Source organism: Conger conger, chromosome 8 (genome assembly GCF_963514075.1).
Source record: "Conger conger chromosome 8, fConCon1.1, whole genome shotgun sequence".
Taxonomy (NCBI): domain Eukaryota; kingdom Metazoa; phylum Chordata; class Actinopteri; order Anguilliformes; family Congridae; genus Conger; species Conger conger.
The window spans coordinates 7,005,928-7,028,427 of NC_083767.1; the positions used below are offsets into that span (position 1 = coordinate 7,005,928).

General features: G+C 47.2%; 3 protein-coding genes across 10 annotated transcripts in view; all 3 read right to left on the minus strand.

Annotated features, from left to right (window-relative positions):
• Nucleotides 1–1,595: 1,595 nt before the first annotated feature.
• LOC133135089 (nuclear respiratory factor 1-like) lies at nt 1,596–16,283 on the minus strand. 7 transcript variants are annotated; one of them, XM_061251856.1, is made up of 8 exons: nt 16,104–16,283; nt 12,246–12,489; nt 10,622–10,736; nt 8,787–8,913; nt 8,373–8,513; nt 5,259–5,417; nt 3,691–3,900; nt 1,596–1,784 (listed from the first exon to the last, which is right to left on the minus strand). In XM_061251856.1, exons 2-8 carry the CDS (start codon nt 12,463–12,465, stop codon nt 1,611–1,613), a joined length of 1,146 nt encoding a protein of 381 aa, XP_061107840.1. In that variant the 5' UTR covers nt 12,466–12,489; nt 16,104–16,283; the 3' UTR covers nt 1,596–1,610. The 7 variants fall into 7 exon arrangements, with proteins under 7 accessions (XP_061107840.1, XP_061107839.1, XP_061107835.1 ...); XM_061251855.1 differs by having other exon boundaries at nt 1,596–1,793; XM_061251851.1 differs by having other exon boundaries at nt 1,596–1,805; nt 16,104–16,282.
• Nucleotides 16,284–17,164: 881 nt separating this feature from the next.
• Nucleotides 17,165–18,282, minus strand: LOC133135091 (small lysine-rich protein 1). Of its 2 annotated transcripts, none has more exons than XM_061251859.1 (3): nt 18,160–18,282; nt 17,708–17,766; nt 17,165–17,430 (listed from the first exon to the last, which is right to left on the minus strand). In XM_061251859.1, the coding sequence occupies exons 2-3, from the start codon at nt 17,708–17,710 to the stop codon at nt 17,176–17,178; spliced, it is 258 nt and encodes an 85-aa protein (XP_061107843.1). In that variant the 5' UTR covers nt 17,711–17,766; nt 18,160–18,282; the 3' UTR covers nt 17,165–17,175. The 2 variants fall into 2 exon arrangements, with proteins under 2 accessions (XP_061107843.1, XP_061107844.1); XM_061251860.1 differs by having other exon boundaries at nt 18,074–18,187.
• Nucleotides 18,283–19,404: 1,122 nt separating this feature from the next.
• strip2 (striatin interacting protein 2) overlaps nt 19,405–22,500 on the minus strand; it is a 32,301-nt gene continuing 29,205 nt past the window's right edge. The window contains exon 20 of the mRNA XM_061251892.1: nt 19,405–22,500. This exon is cut by the window's right edge and continues 1,343 nt beyond it. The gene's annotated coding sequence lies outside the window, so the exon portion shown is untranslated.

Genomic DNA, 22,500 nt, shown 5'->3' on the forward strand with positions numbered 1-22,500 from the left:
AGAGGGAGTTACACACTTGGAGAGAGATACACGCTTACAGAGGGAGTTACACACTTAGAGAGAGATACACGCTTACAGAGGGAGTTACACACTTAGAGATACACGCTTAGAGAGAGACTTACATGCTTACAGAGGGAGTTACACACTTAGAGAGAGATACACGCTTAGAGAGAGACTTACACGCATTACAGAGGGAGTTGAACACAGAGATGCATGCTTAGAGAGTTACATGCTTACAGTTACACATTTAGTGTTACACGCTTCGATGGAGTTACACATTTAGAGAGACACACTTAGAGAGTGAGCCACACACTTAGAGAGTGAGCCACACACTAAGTGAGCAACACACTAAGAGAGTGAGCTACACACTAAGAGAGTGAGCTACACACTTAAGAGAGTGAGCTACACACTTAGAGAGTGAGCTACACCCTTAAGCGAGGGAGTTACACACATAGAGAGTGAGCTACACACATAGAATAAGGTACACACTTAGAGTAAGCTACACACTTAGAGAGTAAGCTACAGACTAAGAGAGTGAGCAACACACTAAGTGAGCAACACATTAAGAGAGTGAGCTACACACTTAAGAGTGAGCTACACACTTAAGAGAGTGAGCTACACACTTAAGAGAGTGAGCTACACACTTAAGAGAGTGAGCTACACCCTTAAGCGAGGGAGTTACACACATAGAGAGTGAGCGACACACATAGAATAAGGTACACACTTAGAGTAAGCTACACACTTAGAGAGTAAGCTACAGACTAAGAGAGTGAGCTACACACTAAGAGAGTGAGCTACACACTTAAGAGAGTGAGCTACACACTTAGAGAGTGAGCTACACCCTTAAGCGAGGGAGTTACACACATAGAGAGTGAGCTACACACATAGAATAAGGTACACACTTAGAGTAAGCTACACACTTAGAGAGTAAGCTACAGACTAAGAGAGTGAGCAACACACTAAGTGAGCAACACATTAAGAGAGTGAGCTACACACTTAAGAGAGTGAGCTACACACTTAAGAGAGTGAGCTACACACTTAAGAGAGTGAGCTACACCCTTAAGCGAGGGAGTTACACACATAGAGAGTGAGCGACACACATAGAATAAGGTACACACTTAGAGTAAGCTACACACTTAGAGAGTAAGCTACAGACTAAGAGAGTGAGCAACACACTAAGTGAGCAACACATTAAGAGAGTGAGCTACACACTTAAGAGTGAGCTACACACTTAAGAGTGAGCTACACACTTAAGAGTGAGCTACACACTTAGAGAGCGAGCTACACCCTTAAGCGAGGGAGTTACAAGCTTAGAGACAGAGATGCACACACACTGATTTTCATTTTATTTTTTTCCTTTTAAGGTCCCTTTGAGTCACTCACAGAGAGAGAAATGAGGACAACAGAGAAGACACTCACTCACAGAGAGAGCGGGGGAGAGAGTTAGAGAGACGCACTCACAGAGAGAGCGGGGGAGAGTTAGAGAGATGCACTCACACCCACAGAGAGACAGACGCACAGGGAGACAGGCTCAAGCTGAAACAGCACAGTAAGGAAGGCAGTTGTATTTCAGTCAACCTGTTTAGTAAAATAAAAAATAAGCCAATGACTTAATTACAGGATATTTGAGGAACACGAGACCCCCTGAGCAAGGAGAGTCCGAGGCCTGCCCCTCCCTCACCTCTCCGTCCGTAACCGTGGGAGTAGTTCACCTGGGCGACGGTTACCGTGGTGGGCAGCTCGGACGCGTCGGCCAGCGTCGCCACGGTAGCGCCGGTCCCCACCTGAGAGTACAGTACGGGGAGCAGCGGGGGGGAAGTAAAACATCGAGTGTATTTTTGGTGACGAAAAAAACACTTAAACAAGCCACAGCCTATCAGGACGCAGCATTCCAACTGCTGCCAATCAAATTCTGTGATTGTTGAAGAAAGAACATGCTCAACAAGCCACAGCCTATGAGAACAAAGCATTCAATCGGCTTTCAATAAAATCCAGTTACAGTACTACATATCTGTAAAATACTGAGCATATTCTTGTAGAACAACGAACATTCAACATTCAATCTACTGTGCTCTCTTCCTAATGATGCTCCAAACAGTTTGCTTCAGTTAGCCAGTTATTTGGCCTAGGTCTCCAATGTCTCAATGTGTTCCTTGACTTTCACTGACACAGCAGTGGTCCTCATATTGATAAAACTCCAATAACAGACAATGAAAGGCAAACAAAAGCCCAAAATCAAGACTAGATACTGAAAGCTTCATTATACCTGCACCAAGGAAGCGATTGAGTACACCTGACCAATCAAAAAGCAGAGAGGCCAACTGTCCAGTTACTTTTGGTCTCCTAAAATGTATACAAAGGAATGTGATTCCTACACGGATCACCCTATATGGCAGTAGATACCCTCAAATGAAAGGTGACAGTCTGCACTTTAACCACACATTCATGTCAAATCCAATGTGTACAGAGGCAAAAGAACAGAAATTGTACCACTGTCCAAATACTTACGGACTGCACTGTATTTGTAAAATATCGAGCGACACGACAAGCCACCGCCTATCAGAACTGCCCATCGCCTGTCAATCAAATTCAGTTATAGCACTGCTGAATACATACTCACGCAGTTTTTTCTTCTTCTCTGACTTTTATAAATTGCACATTTATAATTTAGGGAAGGACTTTAGTCTTTTCTTTATGTCTCTTATGATCAAATGCTTTTATGTTCTGAGATTGTCTTTGTGCTAATAAATCATATCAAATAAAAATCTAATCATAAAATAGCCCACTGAGTGTGCAGTGAAGTGGTTTGCCTTACGGAAATGCAACATACTGCTATATATTGCAGACATGTGGAATATACACTTTGCATATGTGACCTGAAAATCAAAAGACATGTATAATATATAAAGCAATATCTGAAAACCACCCTGCCACTCTCTGTATTCATTAATTCACATCTGTGGTGAAATGGAAGCCATTTTGGCTCCTGTTGTGCATTACTGATAAAACACTGAGCAGAAACTACACACATCCACAAGCGTTAAAGCCCTGGACTCTCATCAGCCCAGCACTCGTTGAGCTCAACCAAGCCTAGCCTAGAGCAGCGACACATTGGTCCTAGCCAAGCCCAACTCGACAAAGCCCAGCAAAGCCTCGCCTATTTTAGCAAATTTCAAGTTCTGTTTAGCCAAACCCAGCACCTTAGTAAGGCCCAGACTAGACCAGCTTCACAAGGCCCAGCCTAGCCCATCTTAACAAGGTCCAGACTAGCCCATATTAACAAAGACCAGCCTAGCCTAGCTTAACCAGGCCCAGACTAGCCCAGCTTAACAAGGCCCAGGCAAGACCAGTTTAACAAGGCCCAGGCAAGACCAGTTTGACAAGGCCCAGCCAACCCCGGTTTAACAAGGCCCAGGCAAGCCCGGTTTGAAAGCGCAGGAAAGCTAGCTTAGCCAAGCCCAGAACAGGGGGTCATTCCGTAAAGCAGGATGACCGGAGTCAACCGGATAACTGAACTGAAGTATAATCCGGAACCTGCCCAAATCTGGAACGTGGTCTGCAGTAAAATAAAATAAAAATAAAAAAGCAGTTTTCCGGATTTTACTTTGAGCAGTTATCCAGCTAACTCGGCAATCCTGCTCTGTGGAACAGGCCCCGGCTCAGCACAGCCCAGCCTCAGCAGATACTCACTTGTATGAGGGACACAGTGCCGTCGGGGTTGCTGATTGTCTGCACCACGGTCTGGGAGGGGACCAGGTGCGCGATGCTGTGTGTGGCTGCCGTGGTGATGTGTTGCTGGGTGACCTGCTGGTCCTCGAAGGCGTACAGCAGGTCCTCGCGCCCGTGCTGCTTGTAGCAGTTCTTCACTATCGTCCTGAGGGCCTGCGTCCACGACACCTGCTTTCAGAGAGAGGGACACACACACACCGTCAGCTGTCACTCACTCACACACACACACACACACACACACCGTCAGCTGTCACTCACACACACACACACACACACACACACACACACACACACACCGTCAGCTGTCACTCACACACACACACCGTCAGCTGTCACTCACACACACACACCGTCAGCTGTCACTCACACACTCACACACACACACACACACACACCGTCAGCTGACACTCACACACACACACCGTCAGCTGTCACTCACACACACACACACACACACACACACACCGTCAGCTGTCACTCACACACTCACACACACACACACCGTCAGCTGTCACTCACACACACACACACACACACACCGTCAGCTGTCACTCACACTCACACACACACACACTCTCACACACACACACACACACACACACACACACACACTCACAGAGGGACACACACACACTCACACACACACACTCACACACACACCGTCAGCTGTCACTCACACACGCACACCGTCAGCTGTCACTCACTCACACACACACACACACACACCGTCAGCTGACACACACACACACACACACACACACCGTCAGCTGTCACTCACACACACACACACACACACACACACACACACACACACACTCACAGAGGGACACACACACTCTCACACACACACACACCGTCAGCTGTCACTCACACACACACACACACACACACACACACACACCACACCGTCAGCTCTCTCTCTCTCTCTCTCTCTCTCTCTCTCTCTCTCTCTCTCTCTCTCTCTCTCTCTCTCTCTCTCTCTCTCTCTCTCTCTCTCTCTCTCTCTCTCTCTCACACACACTCACAGAGGGACACACACACACACACACACACACACACACACACTCACACGCACACGCACACACACGCACACACACACACACACACGCACACACACACACAGAACAGAGAGGGCCCCACACACTCTCACACTCTCACACACTCTCACACACTCTCACACACTCTCACACACTCTCACACACACACTCTCACACTCTCACACACACGCACACTCACACACTCTCACACACTCTCACACACTCTCACACACTCTCACACACTCTCACACACTCTCACACACTCTCACACACTCTCACACACTCTCTCACACACTCTCTCACACACTCTCTCACACACTCTCTCACACACTCTCTCACACACTCTCTCACACACTCTCTCACACACACACACACACACACACTCACTCTCACACACACACTCTCACACACACACACACACACACACACGCACACACACACACACACACGCACACACACACACACACGCACACACACACGCGCGCGTCTCACCCTCTGTTTCTGCTCCTCTGTGCGTACGTCACTGCGGACGTTGGCCCAGGGGATGTCGTCGGGCCACCAGACCGGCTTGCAGCTCTCCTTCCCCCAGCCAGGCTTCCCCCGGCCCGTCGAGTACTTCAGCATCTCCGGGATGAACGCCCTGAGCTGGGCCTGAGAGAGGGAGGGAGGGAGAGATACAACACACACGTTAATGTGGTACTGTTCAGATGTCACACAGACGGACAGAGATACAATACACACATTACTGTGTTACTGTTCATATATATCACACAGACGGACAGAGATACAACACATAAGTATCTGATTCATTCAGTTACCGCAACTTCATACTGTTATGATTTATTGTTAATAATGTTTTTTTTAATATACACTCTCATATGGCAGTCGAGTTGAAACCACAGCCCAATCTTTAACTGGGACCGGAATGGAAGGGATATTGAGACACACAGAAACCTCAGAGTTCAGAGAGAAGGCACTTCTATTGAAACACAAGTCAAGCTCTACATACACTTAAAAAAGATTTCTCCACAATCATCGAATCCCCTCCTTCAACAACAGGTGAATAAAAGAACCCCCACTTCCATCTCTGAGCCAAGACAAACAGGGGCAATTAAGTAATGACAGCATCTTGGGCAATCCCATAATCCCCCTGATCTGGCTTCAGACCCCCCTGTTCTCAGGCTGCTCAGAAGAGCCCCCCAGACAGCCCACCTGCTCATATCCAGCCAAACGAACGTCAGCACATTTTACCACAGACACACACACACACACACACACACACACACACACACACACAGACACACGGACAGACATGCACACGGGGAAGGACAGAAGGAAGAACATGGTCTAAGGAGTGTGGGAAAGAGTTCAGTCAGTCAGTCAGTCAGTGAGACAGACAGACTCAAGGTTAAAGCCACACAATGGAGCCTGATTGCTACAGGGCTCCATGTAAGGAGCTTCAAGACATTTTGGAGTGGGCTAGAGAGGGTGTATGTGTGTGTGTGTGCGTGCGTGCGTGCGTGCGTGTATATTAGTGTGCACAGTGCAGCCCTACAGTATCTGCTGCCCTGAGATCTGGGGCTTCAAACCCCCCCTTCCCCCCCCCCCACCCTCCTAACTAACAGCAGCATCAAACAAATCTGCCGAACTGCTGACCTGCTCTCACACTGTGAGTCAAAACTAAACCAGTTTAAACTAGTTTTGTCTGGGAGTGTGAGGGGTGAAAACGGGGCATCGGGCGTCTATGGTGGACGCAGTGGGCCTTTGAGAGCCGCCATGACGGGCGGGACACGGACGTGGCGTTCTGTAACGAGGAGCGAGCGCGAGGGACGACAGAGCCCGGGCGTGGCGGCCTGCCGGCCTGAAGTGGCGGTCAGTTAGTGCCGGTCAGTTAGCGGAACGCGGTTGGCTGAGGCTCAGCTCCAGCAGGTGTGTAATCACAGGAACAGGCTTAAGCACGGTGCCGCTGTGGAGAGCACTCATAGGCTCTGCGGCTAATCCAACGGGGAGCCAATCAGCAATCAGCGCCAGAAACTACACTACAGGCTGATGAGCTCGGCTTAAAGGGTGGGGGTTGGGAGGTGGGGGGGACGGACGTGGTGGATGGGTAATTGCAGACACACCAGCCCAGCCTGCCCTCCCTGCCCCCACACACACACACACACACACACACACACACGCACACACTCCTACCCAAAACCTCACAGGACCGTAGTCCTGTGGGGCCATGCAACCCAAAGGAGACCCACAGCCTCACCCCCAAATCAACTCCTCTGTAGGCAGGTGTGCATAGCAACATGGCCATCAGGGACCCACAACACAAAAACAGGTGTGTGAGAGAGTGTGTGTATGAGTGTATATGAGTGCAAGTGTGTGCGTGTGTGTGTGGAGAGAGGCTTTTATTCTCTCATTCTGAGGCCAATAATAAAAAATAAAAAAACGCAACCCTCAGATTCCCTGTCTCGTTTCACGGGTCTAAGAAAGCTTCCTCATTGGCCGGCCCCACCTCCCCTCCGCTGAGCTATCTCTGATTGGCTCTGAGCCGCGTCTCCAGAGAGACGAAGAGAGCAGAGGAGCAGCGGGAGGCGCAGAGGGAGGTGATCTTGCGTACGCGACACGGGGGGCCGGTTGGGGCCCTATCTCTGTGGGCAGAGGTCGCGTAAACACGCACGGCCTCATGGGTAAGGGCCCGTCGGTGAGTAAAGCCCTGCAGCGGTGAAGCGACCCGCACACGCAGGGACCCGCACACGCAGGGACCCGCACACGCAGGGACCCGCACACGCAGGGAGACACACACGCAGGGAGACACACACGCAGGGAGACACACACGCAGGGAGACACACACGCAGGGAGACACAGGGACCCGCACACGCAGCGACCCGCACACGCAGCGACCCGCACACGCAGGGAGACACAGGGACCCGCACACGCAGGGAGACACAGGGACCCGCACACGCAGGGAGACACAGGGACCCGCACACGCAGGGAGACACAGGGACCCGCACACGCAGCGACCCGCACACGCAGGGAGACACAGGGACCCGCACACGCAGCGACCCGCACACGCAGGGAGACACAGGGACCCGCACACGCAGCGACCCGCACACGCAGGGAGACACAGGGACCCGCACACGCAGCGACCCGCACACGCAGGGAGACACAGCGACCCGCACACGCAGGGACCCGCACACGCAGCGACCCGCACACGCAGGGAGACACAGGGACCCGCACACGCAGCGACCCGCACACGCAGCGACCCGCACACGCAGCGACCCGCACACGCAGGGAGACACAGCGACCCGCACACGCAGCGACCCGCACACGCAGGGAGACACAGCGACCCGCACACGCAGGGAGACACAGCGACCCGCACACGCAGGGTGACTCAGTACAGCCAGCTACGCCACCCTGCAGTCCCAGTCAAGAGTCACCGACACGCATGTATGCATGATACTGACATTTTCACCGTCGCCAACGTAATCGGTCGGCCATTTGCAAACACAGTGTGCTGAGAGGGGGAGAGAGAGGGAGAGGGAGAGGGAGAGGGAGAGAGAGAGAGAGAGAGGTATGCCGAGGCAGAGGTCTTTTGGGGGTGGGGGGTCTCACCTGCGTCATCTTGTCCACAGACACGGGGATGCCGTCGATGGTGAGGGGGGGCAGCTCAGAGCCCAGCTCTGGGGGAGGGGGGGCGTGCTCGGCCAGTGCGTTCTCCAGGTCCTCCAGGATCATGCTCTTATACTTCCTCACCTGCAGGGGGCAGGCCGCCCGGGGAGGGGGGCAGGTTATTCATGTGAGGGGGGGGCAGAACAAGGGATCCTGGGACACCAGAGACAGACCCCCCCAGTGGTCTTAAATGTGTACACCGGTTTTCATTCCAGCCAATTAATGCAGCCTTAATGCATTCCACTCACTCATTCAGCCACTGCGTTAAATCACGGAGCACAAGCCACAGTTGTTATTTAGACGACACAAACAGACACGTTTCACTCTAGATACAGTCTGGGCACACGTAGGACTCACCACATTCTCCAGGGGCGCGGCCCCAAACACTTTGAAGACGGCGTTGGGTTTGGAGGGCGAGATGCACAGCACGATGGCCTGCTGCCCCACCCGCGTGGTGTACTCGTCCAGAGTGGCCCTCAGCTTCCTGTAGGGGCCACAGCGCACACACATCATCCAGAGCACAGGGGCCACAGCGCACACACACACACATCATCCACAGTGGCCCTCAGCTTCCTGTAGGGGCCACAGCGCACACACATCATCCAGAGCACAGGGGCCACAGCACACACACACACATCATCCACAGTGGCCCTCAGCTTCCTGTAGGGGCCACAGCGCACACACATCATCCAGAGCACAGGGGCCACAGCACACACACACACACATCATCCACAGTGGCCCTCAGCTTCCTGTAGGGGCCACAGCGCACACACATCATCCAGAGCACAGGGGTCACAGCACACACACACACACATCATCCACAGTGGCCCTCAGCTTCCTGTAGGGGCCACAGCACACACACATCATCCAGAGCACAGGGGTCACAGCACACACACACACACATCATCCACAGTGGCCCTCAGCTTCCTGTAGGGGCCACAGCACATACACATCATCCAGAGCACAGGGGCCACAGCACGCACGCACACATCATCCACAGTGGCCCTTAAGTTCCTACAGGGGCCACAGCACACACACATGCTTCAGAGTGGCCCTCACACCAAACAAATTACTGAATAAAATTCTGCAGTATTCCCACCCCCACCTCCCACTCTCTATGGTTTCTGTGCTTCCCACACTGGACACAGAATGGCAGATGGCGAGCAGCTCCATCTGCTGGCAGCTTCAGGTAATTACACGCATCATATACAGTAAAGTTACTATTCACTGTGTATTTTTTTAACTGAGCAGAGAAAATGCAGAACGGTTCAGCAGCTCTCTCCTCGAGCGCTACGCTGGCGTTCACGACGTTTTTCTGATTCAGCACACCGGGGAGGCCCCGCCCCCTAGCTGTGGCACAGTAGCGTGCATCCACCCCCTCCAGGGACCCAAAAACTCAACCCCTGCCCCCACCTCCCACGGGACCTCGTTAGCGTGTGTGCACGTCTCCATTATCACCCTCGCCTGCTTTCGGATGAGCGTGCGAAGGCCCAGATCTGCACACGTGTGTGTTTAATGCCGCGGTACACTACCGTTTATTAATGTGTGCCTAGGCTAGACAACCGCCGGGCATCTCCCCCAAGCTCAACAGACTTTGCACTAATTAATTAATTAATGCATACTTCAGATTGGAATATTCATAAACTGTTTGCCATGGCACACAACAGAATTATTGGGAGTATTCACACTAAAACAACACGACCTAGTTTTACATGAGCCTAATAAGCTTACTGTCAGAACGCTACAAATTATCCTCATAAATGTTCATTTTTTTGCATTATAAATAAGAATGTAGTCAAAGAAACGCTTGAGAAGTACAAATTATATTACATATTCCTACTTGAAAGGTGAGAGATGCCCTCGAATAACAGTAAATCTGTCACGATGAAAATAACAGGATTTCTTTCATAAACGTTCTGGGTCTGAGAATGACGTGTAATGAGCATCCTTTTTCCATCTCTCTCAGAGAATGAGCGAGGGAGGGAGAAATGGAACCAAGAGAGAACAGAGTCAAAGGGTAACAAGGTGATGAAATGAGTGCTTGTGTGTGAAGGAGGGAGAGACACCTGCACCCACACCAACCCTTTCTGGACGAGACTGGGCAGAGGCAGAGGGAGAGGGAGAGGGAGAGGGGATGGGGGGGTGAAGGAGAGAGGGGGGGGATGTGTTTGGGGTCCAGGTGCGGGGCTCACCTGAGGAGGCGGGTCTGTTGTCGTTTTCGGATGGAGGGGTTCGACTCGAAGATGTGCGGCCTTTTCCGCTTCTTTCCTGTTGCCACGGCAGCAGCCGCCGCCATGCCAACGGGGCCTGGGGGGGGGGGGGGGGGGACAACATGATGTGACACGTTTATTTACATATTGACATTGTTTTCCAGAACAGCTTACAGACTTTTCATATTACATTCTAGATTTCTTTCATTCTCTGGTTTTATTTTCTCCCAGGTAATTAGTGCTCCTGATTGGCCAGGCTGTCTTCACACCCGACTCCCAGGTAACGGGAGGGTGGAAAACTGCAGTTCTCGGCCCTCGAGGACCGTGAATTACTGATCCCTGCACCAAGACGTAACAACAGCGCCCCCTCCTGGGAGTTTAACAGGGCTCCTCACCATGACACTGCACTGGTGGGACCCACTCTCTGAACACAACCCCTGAGTCCCCTCTCACCCTGCGTCCCACACCCTCTCTCAGCCTCACACACTCATCCTCCTCTGACACTGCCTGAGGACACCTCTCACCCTGCGTCCCACACCCTCTCTCAGCCTCACACACCAGCAGCTCAACTCATCCTCCTCCGACACTGCCTGAGGCCAAACCCCCATTCATAATCACACATGAGCATGATCTCAGACCTGGGTCAAATGCGTGATTGGATTGGATTCAAATACTTTTCTACACATTACTGAGCATGTCTGGTGTATTTTGAACCTATAAAATGAACCTATGAACCCAACTGCACCAGGCAGGATCAATCGAGCACAGAAAAAGTATCTGAATCCAAAGCGATAAGACAATTTGACCCCGGTCAGGACCTGACACACAGTCAGTAACCTTTCCATGAACAGCATGTACAGATCTTGGTCATAGTGCGTTGCGTAACAGCCGATTAAGCAATGGCAGTATGATGGTATTCCCTAAACACAGACCAGGCCACAGGGACAGCCGTGCTGTAAACACCATCCCCCAAAGTCAGGCCACAGAACACAGCGCTGTTATGCGTTACAACTGTGCCACCTAGTGGACAGTTCTATATCTACATGTGCAGCAGGCATTCAAATACATTTTGGCACAAATTGCAGCAATGTGGCAGGATCATTCCATAAAATCGTGATTACTGTCTGAAAAGGAAAGTCCAGGGGTCAGAAAGCAAAAGTCCTGCCACGTGTTTCTCCCACCCATAACTTCAGCCAGCTGATTTAACTCATCCGTTCGACATCCTGGCTGAACAACTGAGCGAACGTAACAAAAATACTGGGCAGGACTGTTGCCCGGACTTTCCACCTCTAATACCACGATGACTATTACGGTCAGTTCACCGTCCAGCGACAGAGTGTTGCCGCGATGACGAGATGCAATGAATAATCGGTGGTCACAGCAGCGTTTGGTTTGTGCTCAGGGTGACTTCACTGCATTGATACGCTTTCACTAAGGATAGTGACCGCAGTCTACGTTGGGCAACAGTACAACTTTCAGTCGAGCAAAACTCTGCCTACACTGGACTACAAACAACGCTCTGCCCTTCAGCCGTTTGAGGGAAGGGCCCTCATTCTGTGACACGGCGTGAGGGGGGGGGGGGTTGGGGGGGCGGAGCGGCCCTCACCTGCGGCGGCCAGGTGGGCGGTGACCTCATCGGCGGCGGTGGAGTTGAGGATGTCGGAGTCGTCGTAGGCGTCGTCCTCGGGCGAGGAGGGAGAGTCTTCGTCAGCGCTCAGCATGCTGTGCTCTGTGTACGTGGCCACGTGCACCTGCTGCACCTGCTGCCCCACCGCGTGAGCCTCCAGGGTCATGTGATCCGCCTGGTGCACTGTGTGCTCCTCCATTGGCTCGACCTGACCGGGAACACACTGATACACACGCGCATACACACACGCAGACACACACGCATACGCATACACACACACACACCCGCGCGCACATGCACACACGCAGACGCACACGCATACGCATACACACACACCCGCGCGCACATGCACACATGCACACGCATACACACACACACGCACATGCACAGACACAGAGAGGCACATACACACACACACGCACACGCACAGAACCACACACAGAGACATACAGACAGGCAGATCCAGACATACACAGGCAGATAGACAAACAGATAAGCACATACAGACAGGCCGAGAGACACACACACACGTGTACAGACAGACACACACACACACACACACACACATTGCTATTAAACACAGTAGTACAGGGTCATGCCAAACAAGATTACACACAGACATAGATAAGTTATATGATATTTCATTTATTATTATTTTCCAGGTCATTCATCTGAGATAAAGTGCCTTTAAAAAAAGTTTTCAGCTACACTATATAAACATATATACCATAAATCAACAGCAATCACACACCACACAACATTACTAAAGGCAGGTGATTACATGATAATCATCATTGATTGAAACTAGTACACACCTCAGTTACGGCACAATAAACCAAGTGAATTAAATCACCCAAAGGGATATATGCACTGGCGCCTTTTCCTGTCACATATTCCAGCTCCACGGCAGCAGGAAAATACAGTCATTTTATATCAGACTAGCTAGCGATGCCCATATAATGAGGGATCTTCCAGCTCATGAGGCACGCAACGCCAAGCCGAAATGTGCACTGAGACGAACGGAAAAACTTTGTGAGGCGGGAATTTGCATCTGAACCGAGACAGAACAGCCACCATGGAATTCCTCCTTGGCCTCCAGGCCAAGACCTTCCCCTTTCAACCACTACATTACGCCATTCTGCAGGTTTTTTTTATCAGTTTTCCAGGGTATATTCCACCATAATTAACACTTCAGGCGATGAAAGCGCCAACAAAACAGCTCTGTGAACTCAACACCCACAGGCATGGATCTATGCTAACCCCCCCCAAGGAACACATGAGCTCCTAAGATAAAAAATATATATAAAAATGTAGGAGGACATTAAATCATCCCAAGTTAGCGAAGATCTATTTTCAATAGCAAATGCTCCTAAAATGGGAGCACCGTAAATGCCACAGGTCAGTACTGTGAACACTGATAATGAATGGTGTGTGTCTGTGTGTGTGTTTGTGGGGCGGGGGAGAGCCATACTACATTTAATTCATCTTTATTCAAGCACAAAGTTTGACCAGTACAGTAGGTTATGTACCCAGGTGCCTTCCTCCCCACAGTGATGCCTGGAAGGCAGCTGCTGACTCCAAGACCGAAAACAGTAGGTCGGCCAGCCGGTTCAGCTCAGCCAGCCACAGATGATGTGTACACACTTCCTCTCAGGCAATTTAAAATGTTTTTGTTTTTTTTATCACATCTATGGGTACAATGTAAATGAGCTTGCTAGTTTGCTAATCTGTCGTTATCAGTTCTCCAGTTCGAAAAGCCGCTGCCGTCACGGAGGGAAGGAAACTAACACCGAAGGCCGACCGACTAGCACCTAGACGGTGGAGGACTAAGCTCCTAAATGTTCACTGAACCGAAGAGGAAGAGATTCTTGCGAACTGCCGTTGTCCCGAAATGTACCAGCAGGTGGAGCGAGTCAACAGTATATTCCAAGTATATGAGCCGAATAAGGATGCAAGCTATCGATGATGTAGGGATGCTAGAGTAAATAATGAATGCATAACAATACACAAACTTGTGTACTATATTGTGGTATGGTGCATACGTTAAGACACTCCTTAAAATGATCAGCCTCATGTTTGTAATTGTATTATATTCATGCATTTAACCTACAAAACGAATCAGTCAAATGTACATCAAGGCTGAGGCATCACTGAGAAAATAATGTTTTTAGATGAATTATTAGGAAGTACTTAAAGTGAAAGGTCCAAACAAATCACCTGATTTCTGTTAAGCAACATTGTTAAACAAATGACACTGGAAAAAGCACAACCACCAGAGGCGATATTTATTTTGTGACTTCATTTAATCAGACTACGCATTCCAGTGTGACCACGAAGTGATATCCACTGTCAAACGCACGCAAAAGGGAACAACTACTGGAAAAGATTGTCTTCATATCCTCTGGCTCACAATTTCACAAAGGCATTACCCCAACGTGTATGGGTGAAATATTTAAAATACACCCAAGACTCCGTGGAATGCATGCATTTGCGGGGATGTCAATATGAAAAAATGGGAGTCAAATGCAAATGATTCAGAGGGAGACTACATTTATTCCTATGCAAACACGACGTAAATTACGTTGAATTAATCTTAAAAGCGCAAACGGCCAACCAAATCCTACTTTTGCATAGATGCAACGTGTACATTTCAGTGTTGAACATTCCACAAGAGTGTTAACTAGCTCAGACAAAACCCACATGAATCAGGTTTAATTTAGCTAGCTAATGAAATGAATTCGATTTTATAACTAGAATGCTTTAGTTGAGGGCCTACGTGGTTTTCATCCTTCACTGATTGAAAAAGTATCGTGCCAGACAGGCGCCTACTGGCCATGTCGCTGAGAATTTGAGACAAATACAATTATACAGCGTTAAATTAGCGTTAGCTAAGAGGACATATGATAACGTTAGACAAGCCTGGAGGCACACGGTCGCATTTCAAAACGTAGCTACGATAGCTATATTAATTACCATTCCCCAAAGTCTGCGAAACAACGTCTCAGATAACTTAGTTTCTAAACAGAAAATAAATTGTAGCCTATGCCTTTAGCGAAGTTACCCTTTATTTTACCCGTTTGTGATCACCATTCTGACGCATCTTCCACCAAATTTCATCATGGCATTTTAGCTAGCTGGTAAGCTAATGCTACCAAACCAGATTAGCAACGAATTAATTGCCGTTTTATAGGCCATAGCCACAACACCAAAATTAGACTTCGTTAGTTCAAGTCGTCTCGATAACCCAACTAGGTATTGTGTGGAATAAAGCGACACTGTTTCAAAAGCTAAGCAAAACTAGCAACAGGGTTAATGTTTTTACCGTAGCGATTCCTGCTAACAGATAGCTAGCGGGCTAAAACGCGCGCTTCTTTTCCTTTCTTGCTTGACATCAAAACAAAGAGATATCTAGCTATTCGCACAACACTACACAAAATGACAAAAGCATTCAAAAACTGGACAAAACAGTCGTTCCCAGCACGGCGTGTCCGGTTAAGATGCAACCGAGCAGCCATCTAATCGCCCTTGCTGAGGGACGTTTCCAAATTCAGAACGCCATTAGCTTCGGACCAGCCACCCAGAACAGCGATAAACCAGCAAACCCGGGCCTAGTGCGGCCTGCAGCGACACCGAGACTACATTCATGCGTTATACAGCCATATTGTCAATTTAACCACCGGTCTGTGTTCCAAATGCGCGAAAAGCACTCTGAAAAAGCCCATCCTCGCCTCGCATGAGGATTTCCCCCCAGCCCTCTATCACCCCTGTGCTGCCGGGTCTGTTGGTGCGGCTGCGCCAGGGCTGAAATAGCTGGAGATTGCGCGGTAGAGCACTAACCTCAGAGCGGCTGCGCTACTTCGGGCCTGCGCCGTACGGTGTGGAACGGGGAATCCGAGCTCTAATGGAGGACAAAGAGAGCGGCTGGCTCGACGGCACACTGCAGCTGAAGCCCAGCATCCTCGTCACCCCCACAAGCACACTACGTCACACCGTAGACGCTGCGACGGAGAGCGCCATATTGTGCGGGGGAGACGTGCATGTGTGCAGATCATAGACTGTACCTATAAGGTACAGATCTAGTCTGAAAACAGGTCTAACGTAACGCAGATTTGGGAAGTTTAAAATGCCACATTCGGCCAAGATCAGAGGGTGGGATGTTGAAATCTCATTTGATTTCCCTAGACCTCGTTACCAAGTGTGACCAGAAAATGAGATTGATGATCGGTAGGTGACGGGCTAGCTAGAAGCCAAGGCTAAGCATATTTGTTGAATATATCTGCTGTTTTCTTGGCCTTGTTTTCTTATCTGTGATGTATTATAGCTCTCGTCTTAGGCATGTGTTTTTTTTAATATATACAGTATGCACGTGTAGGTAATTTTCGTGTAGGTATTACAGTAGGTAATTTTCGCATTGAATATATCCGAATATGAATTGATAAAATATCATAATGTAGCCCAGTAGATAAACGGTTTACTAGCCTACTCATACTTTACAGTAAACACCACCCTAAGCATCAATAGTGTCTGCACACAGAAAGTCCCAATATGTCATTACCGGTATGCGACTAAATACAAAGACAATTTTTTTTAACCATTTAATCTTTTTTTTACATGCATTTACATAATTCCTAATTTTTTTTTAACATGCATTATCTACCGATTTATGGAGTAGGTACTTTATGTGGGTTGGTTGGGTGGGATGCGTGGATGAGTGGGTAAATGTGAGCCTCTGTGTATATTTGTACAGCATGTGTTTGGGTTTAGTCAAGGTACTTTACTGTGTCTGTGTATCTGTTTTTGGACCCCCTTGAAAACGAGACGATTCGTCTCAGGGGGCTATCCTTCAATAAATACATTTCCATCAGAACAAAAATTGTTTTATTCAAAATATTGCCACAACTCATAACACTCATTTTTTCTTTTTCTTTTTTGTCCCCTTCTTTCCTTTCTTTGTCGCCCCGGGCCAACCGAAGCCTCTGAATTCCAAGCAATCCATTGCATTGTGGGAAATGTAGTACGCATTCTCCATGGCAGCCGGGCTGAGAATGTCCACCTCTTTTTGGACAGATTTGGCACTTGCTGACCTCTTTTTTGTGGACCCTTTTCTTTTTCCCTTTTTCGCTTGTCCGGCACTGTGAGACTTTGATTTTCGAGCTTTCGGTGGCTTTGAAAGAGAGATCTCATAATTAGGGAGGCATAGGTACAGAACGATCAAATAATCTAAACCGTATTAGGCCTACGATACATAGCCTAATTTAGAACTTGCACGTTGTGCAATAATTATTGATGAGCAAGAAAAAAGTAATGCATTATTACAAAATAAGATTAATTTAACTGTGAAATCTTAGCATTATGGGATAAAATAAATGGCAAATAATAAATGTAATTCCACAGTAAACATTTTCTTTAGGTAGCCTATACTGTTGTAGACTATACTTTACCATTGTTAATATCGCTTTGGTTTTGCAGCTCAATTATGACTTCGTTACGCGCTCATAGTCTGTAAAGGGAAAACACACAGGGTATAAACAGCCTAAATATCACGAAGAACAACCAGCGGTGCATTCAACGGAACGCAGTTAACAGCGACCGAGATTTGTGCACGAAACTGCAACATAAAAACAAAGTAAAATGTGAGGAGCTAAATTAAACATGTAGAAAACAAGTAGTCCACATAGGCCTATTGTGTATTAATAATTAATAACTTAAATGTACGAATGTGCAAAATAATTAGGCGATGAAAACTTAGGCGAAGGCAAAATCTAGGCACCTTCACTGTAACATTTCATTTGCTTAATCTCACTTACCCTGAATAGCATAGGCTAGCCTTCATCAGAACGTTTCTAAAACTGTTAAAGGGATTTTAAATATTAAAATCTGCAATCGTACGCACCTTCTTAATGGTCTTGCCACACTTTCCCTTTCGCAGGGTGAGGTCATCTTTGTTTATATAAGGTTGTCTTAGAGACGGACCTTCAAGCCAAATAGCTTGCCTTGTGATTCGCTTGAGAGACTGGTTGCGCGTTCTCCGGGGTTTTAGTTGGCGGTCTCGTGTGACACCGCACGAACATCCGCAATGTAGTTAAATTGCTGAAGTTAATCCGCTGAAGTTAATCCGCTGTTTGCTCACGTCGTATGAATTTATAGTGATCCTGTAACATCTTAAATCATCATGCATATTATTGGCATGCATAGGCTATTATTATATAACAAATCTTTGGTGCGAACTGTAGCTTACTACTAATACTTAGCAATGTTAGAGATACTTAACTTAATTCTGAAAGGCATGCAATTGTAATGGGAGTATCATGTAATGTACCTCCCATCTCTCAATTAAACAGTTGTCCACATACTCTTATCTTACTCATAACTACATTTTTACTGCATCTGGGAGCACTGCTGCCTCACAGCAAGGAGGTCCTGGGTTCGAATCCCCGTCGGCCGGGGCCTCTCTGTGCGGAGTTTGCACCCGGGTACTCCGGTTTCCTCCCACAGTCCAAAGACATGCAGGTTAGGCTGATTGGAGAGTCTAAATTGCCTGTGGGTATGAGTGTGTGAGTGAATGGTGTGTGCGATGGACTGGCGACCTGTCCAGGGTGTATTCCTGCCTTTCGCCCAATGTATGCTGGGATAGGCTCCAGCCCCCCTGCGACTCTTTTCAGGATAAGTGGGTTAAGATAATGGATGGATGGAGGGACTGTATTGTGTGACTCAATCTGAAAATGGCAACATTGATTTTGTGGAATGCAAGTAGCTGGCTAAAGTACAAACAGATTCAGATCATTTTTTCAGCCTCCTGAATGTGTTGAGTTGCATCTATTGTAGTGCCACAAGATTGTTGTGGTGACTGAACATGGCTGTTTATGGCAGTGTTATGTAAATGTACTTTAGACATTGGGAACAGATACACTATGGATGTAATCAGTAAAGACTTCCTCTGTGAATTTGACGGTTTGTGTCAAATGACCACATCATTTTTTAGAATTGTGTCTTGTTATTGAAACACCCACAGTTATCAGGGTCTTAAAATATGTGCTTTAATTAGGATTAAGAATTCTTACGCTGTCTCAGCATCCGGTAAAACCATGAAAGTAAAGGCAGCTAAAGTGTCAAACAGTAGCAGACACAAAATCAGTAGTTATCTAAAACATTTAACTCTTTATTTAAGGTTCTTTGAAAGGAAAAACCTTCAGCATTTATTCCATCGTTCAATAATAGCTGTCTAAATTTGTGATTGCACATTACCCTGAAAAACAAAACGGATAACTACTCTATACATATACACAATAATTTCAGGTTGCATGGATTATTACAGCAGAAACACAACCCAGTAATATTTCCACAATGCAGAGATTTTAGACCTAATAATAAATGTGCCAACAACATACATGAAACATCACATATCCATACATTTCCATGATTAATACAGTGTAAAAACACCCTGTTGTTGCTTCTAAACAAGCCCTGAATAAGGTCAGTCTAAAGCCGGAGGGTTAAAAAGAGCAACAGAAAAATATATATTATTTGGATCATTTTGGCACTGGAAACAAATATTGCCATAGACTGCAAAGCATTATGATGACCAACGAGCTTCAGAGTATAGCACCAGACATACCCAAGTGTCGCATATGCTTGCTAACTTTCTGATCAGGGCTCATCGATGTCATCAGGGTCATCTGATCAGGGCTAATCACGGTCATCAGGATACATCACACTTTTGAAGACAAAGCAGTCGGACAGGGGTGCACAACATGGGCAGGGATATTTTGCCAACTTGTGTTCTTAATTATTTAATCAGCTCAATCATATCTTGATCCAACAGCCACAGACTGCAAGTGCATCCTAAATATTTTACTGCGCTCGAGTACAGGAGTGAACCAATGTAGTGTACAGAGATGTCAGTCAATTTAGGAAGTTAAAAAGCACGCAGCCCGGCCCTGCAGGAGTTGTGCACCCGTGCAATAGAGTGAGAAAAGGATGGAGAGTGAGGGAGAGAGTGAGAAAAGGATGGAGAGTGAGGGAGAGGGTAAGAAGGAGATGCGCTTAATTTGTGCTCTAGTTCATAAGAGACACTGCATGGTGCCCAGCTTAGAAAATGTACTTTGCTAATGTAAAGTGGACTTTGAAATGGAGGGAAACCCCACCATACTGAATTCTCTCCGCTTGGTTTTTTGCAGCAATATGGTCCTGAACACATTTGATCGTAACTGTATTGCATATATCATAATAAACAACCTTTCAAAATATTGCCAGCTTCCAAAAAGGAGTGAGTCAATCTCTGGTTTAATACCCAGAGCGGTCTTGTGCTTTGAATGCCAGATAAGGGTTCACATTCAGATTAGATCTAGCACTTACAATTCTTACAATAACTCACAATTCTGCTTCACACACACATAAACTGACAAGATCTGACAACTTCACATAATTGACTGTTAGTATTGCTGTAAGTTTTATTTATTCCTTTCAGAATTTTATTACCTAGCAGTACACTGTTCCTGTTCTGCGTGAAAGTGCAGTAAACTATGGCAAAGTGGGGAAGAAACTCCCATTTTAAATAAAATGTGAGATAACAGAAGAGGATATGAAAAAGCTATTTGTTCTGTTTTCATTTAATATAAAAGTTGCCCGTTTTGAGCCAAGAGTTTTCAAAACGTTTTGGATTATCCAATCGCTACGAACCTTTGGCTGTGTCCCCACTTTCAACCAAAAACTGTGTAAGCACGTTGTCTTTCTGCTAAACGTGGGCAATGTGCAGGACTGTTCTTCATGATGTAAATGTATGCCGGACAAATATCAACAGTTTTCTTATTGTATTTAGGAGTGACCTTGGATATCCAGCTCATTATGTACCTTTAACGAGGCTTGCCTGAAAAGATATCCATCCATTCTATTCTGATTGGTTAAAAGATCTATTCGGCAGTTTTGATTGGCCCGTCATAAGAACACTCTCTTGCGATCCTGTAATTTTAACACACAGCCAGATATCCCAAGGCATATGACCACAATAAATCAGTGGCATCTACACGTCCAAATCTATCCTTTCACCACTGTCTGAAAATGGATTTTCTTCAGCTTTAGGTTGACAGCCACATAAATCATTCGGTACCCTTTGTGGGGAAAAATAGATATTCCAACAGTCTGCTTAGCTTTTGTTGAAGAATTTGTCCATTTAAGTAAAATCTGAAAGAAAAAAAACATTTTTGGTACAACAGTTACAGCTTTTCCATTTGCCCAAAACAACCTGTACAGAAAAGATCTAAGAAATATAAAAACATGTGCCAGAATTAGCTTCTAAACTAGAATGGACAATCTTTATAGTTGATGAAGAACTTTAGAGGGTACCAACCACCTCTCTCTGAAATATTAGCAGTAGTTTGACTTGATTATAAGTACCTTATTAAAAAGCATTGTAGATTTGTAGAAAAACAAATAAATCTTTGAAAACAAAACAATCGGTGAAAAGTGTCTAGCAAGACAGAACGCTCTGCCTTCATTCAGCTTCTCATAAATCTCTCCGGAGCACCTTTTCAACCAGTGCCCACACACAGTTAAGCAGTCAAGATAAAGATTTTGGCAATAATAATAAAAAAAAATTAAAAAAAACATCTGTGAAAAGCTACAATATCAATATTACGTAATCCCTATTCAGCGGGAGGTGAATGTACAGGGACACGTCTGTTCAAATCCTCGACGAGAGAGAGAGAGAGAGAGAGAGAGGAAAAAGAAAAGTGAGGATTGAATAGAGAGAGCCCTGTTCACACCCTGGGAGAAGGTTCTCTGAACGGTCTCTGCTCGCTGGCTTTAATTACAGGGCCTTGGATTCTGACCTGCTTTCTGCTGAACTGCATTCATTTCTCCATTAGAAAGAGGAAAAACAAGACAAAACCATAGAGCAGCACCAACCCGCCCCTGAATACGATGCATTCAGGTGGGGTGGGAATGGTATTCACCAAGGGCACCTGTGTCTGTGGAGACCGGAGCTCACACAATGTGAACGCGCTCTCGCTGGCCTGTAGCGTGAGCTGAGGGCTCGAGACTCTGAGTCGCAGTCCTTGGGAAAGAGACCATGAGACACAAAGTCCTTGTTTTTTGTTTTGTTTTGTTACATAACCCTGTTACACGGCCCTTCGTTTCCCTGTGACGGTAGGTAGGAACTGAGTCTTTGGAAAGAGGGTCCTCCATTTTTAGGAGGGGGACTCTTCACCAGGTTAAGCATCATTGGGCTGTGATAATG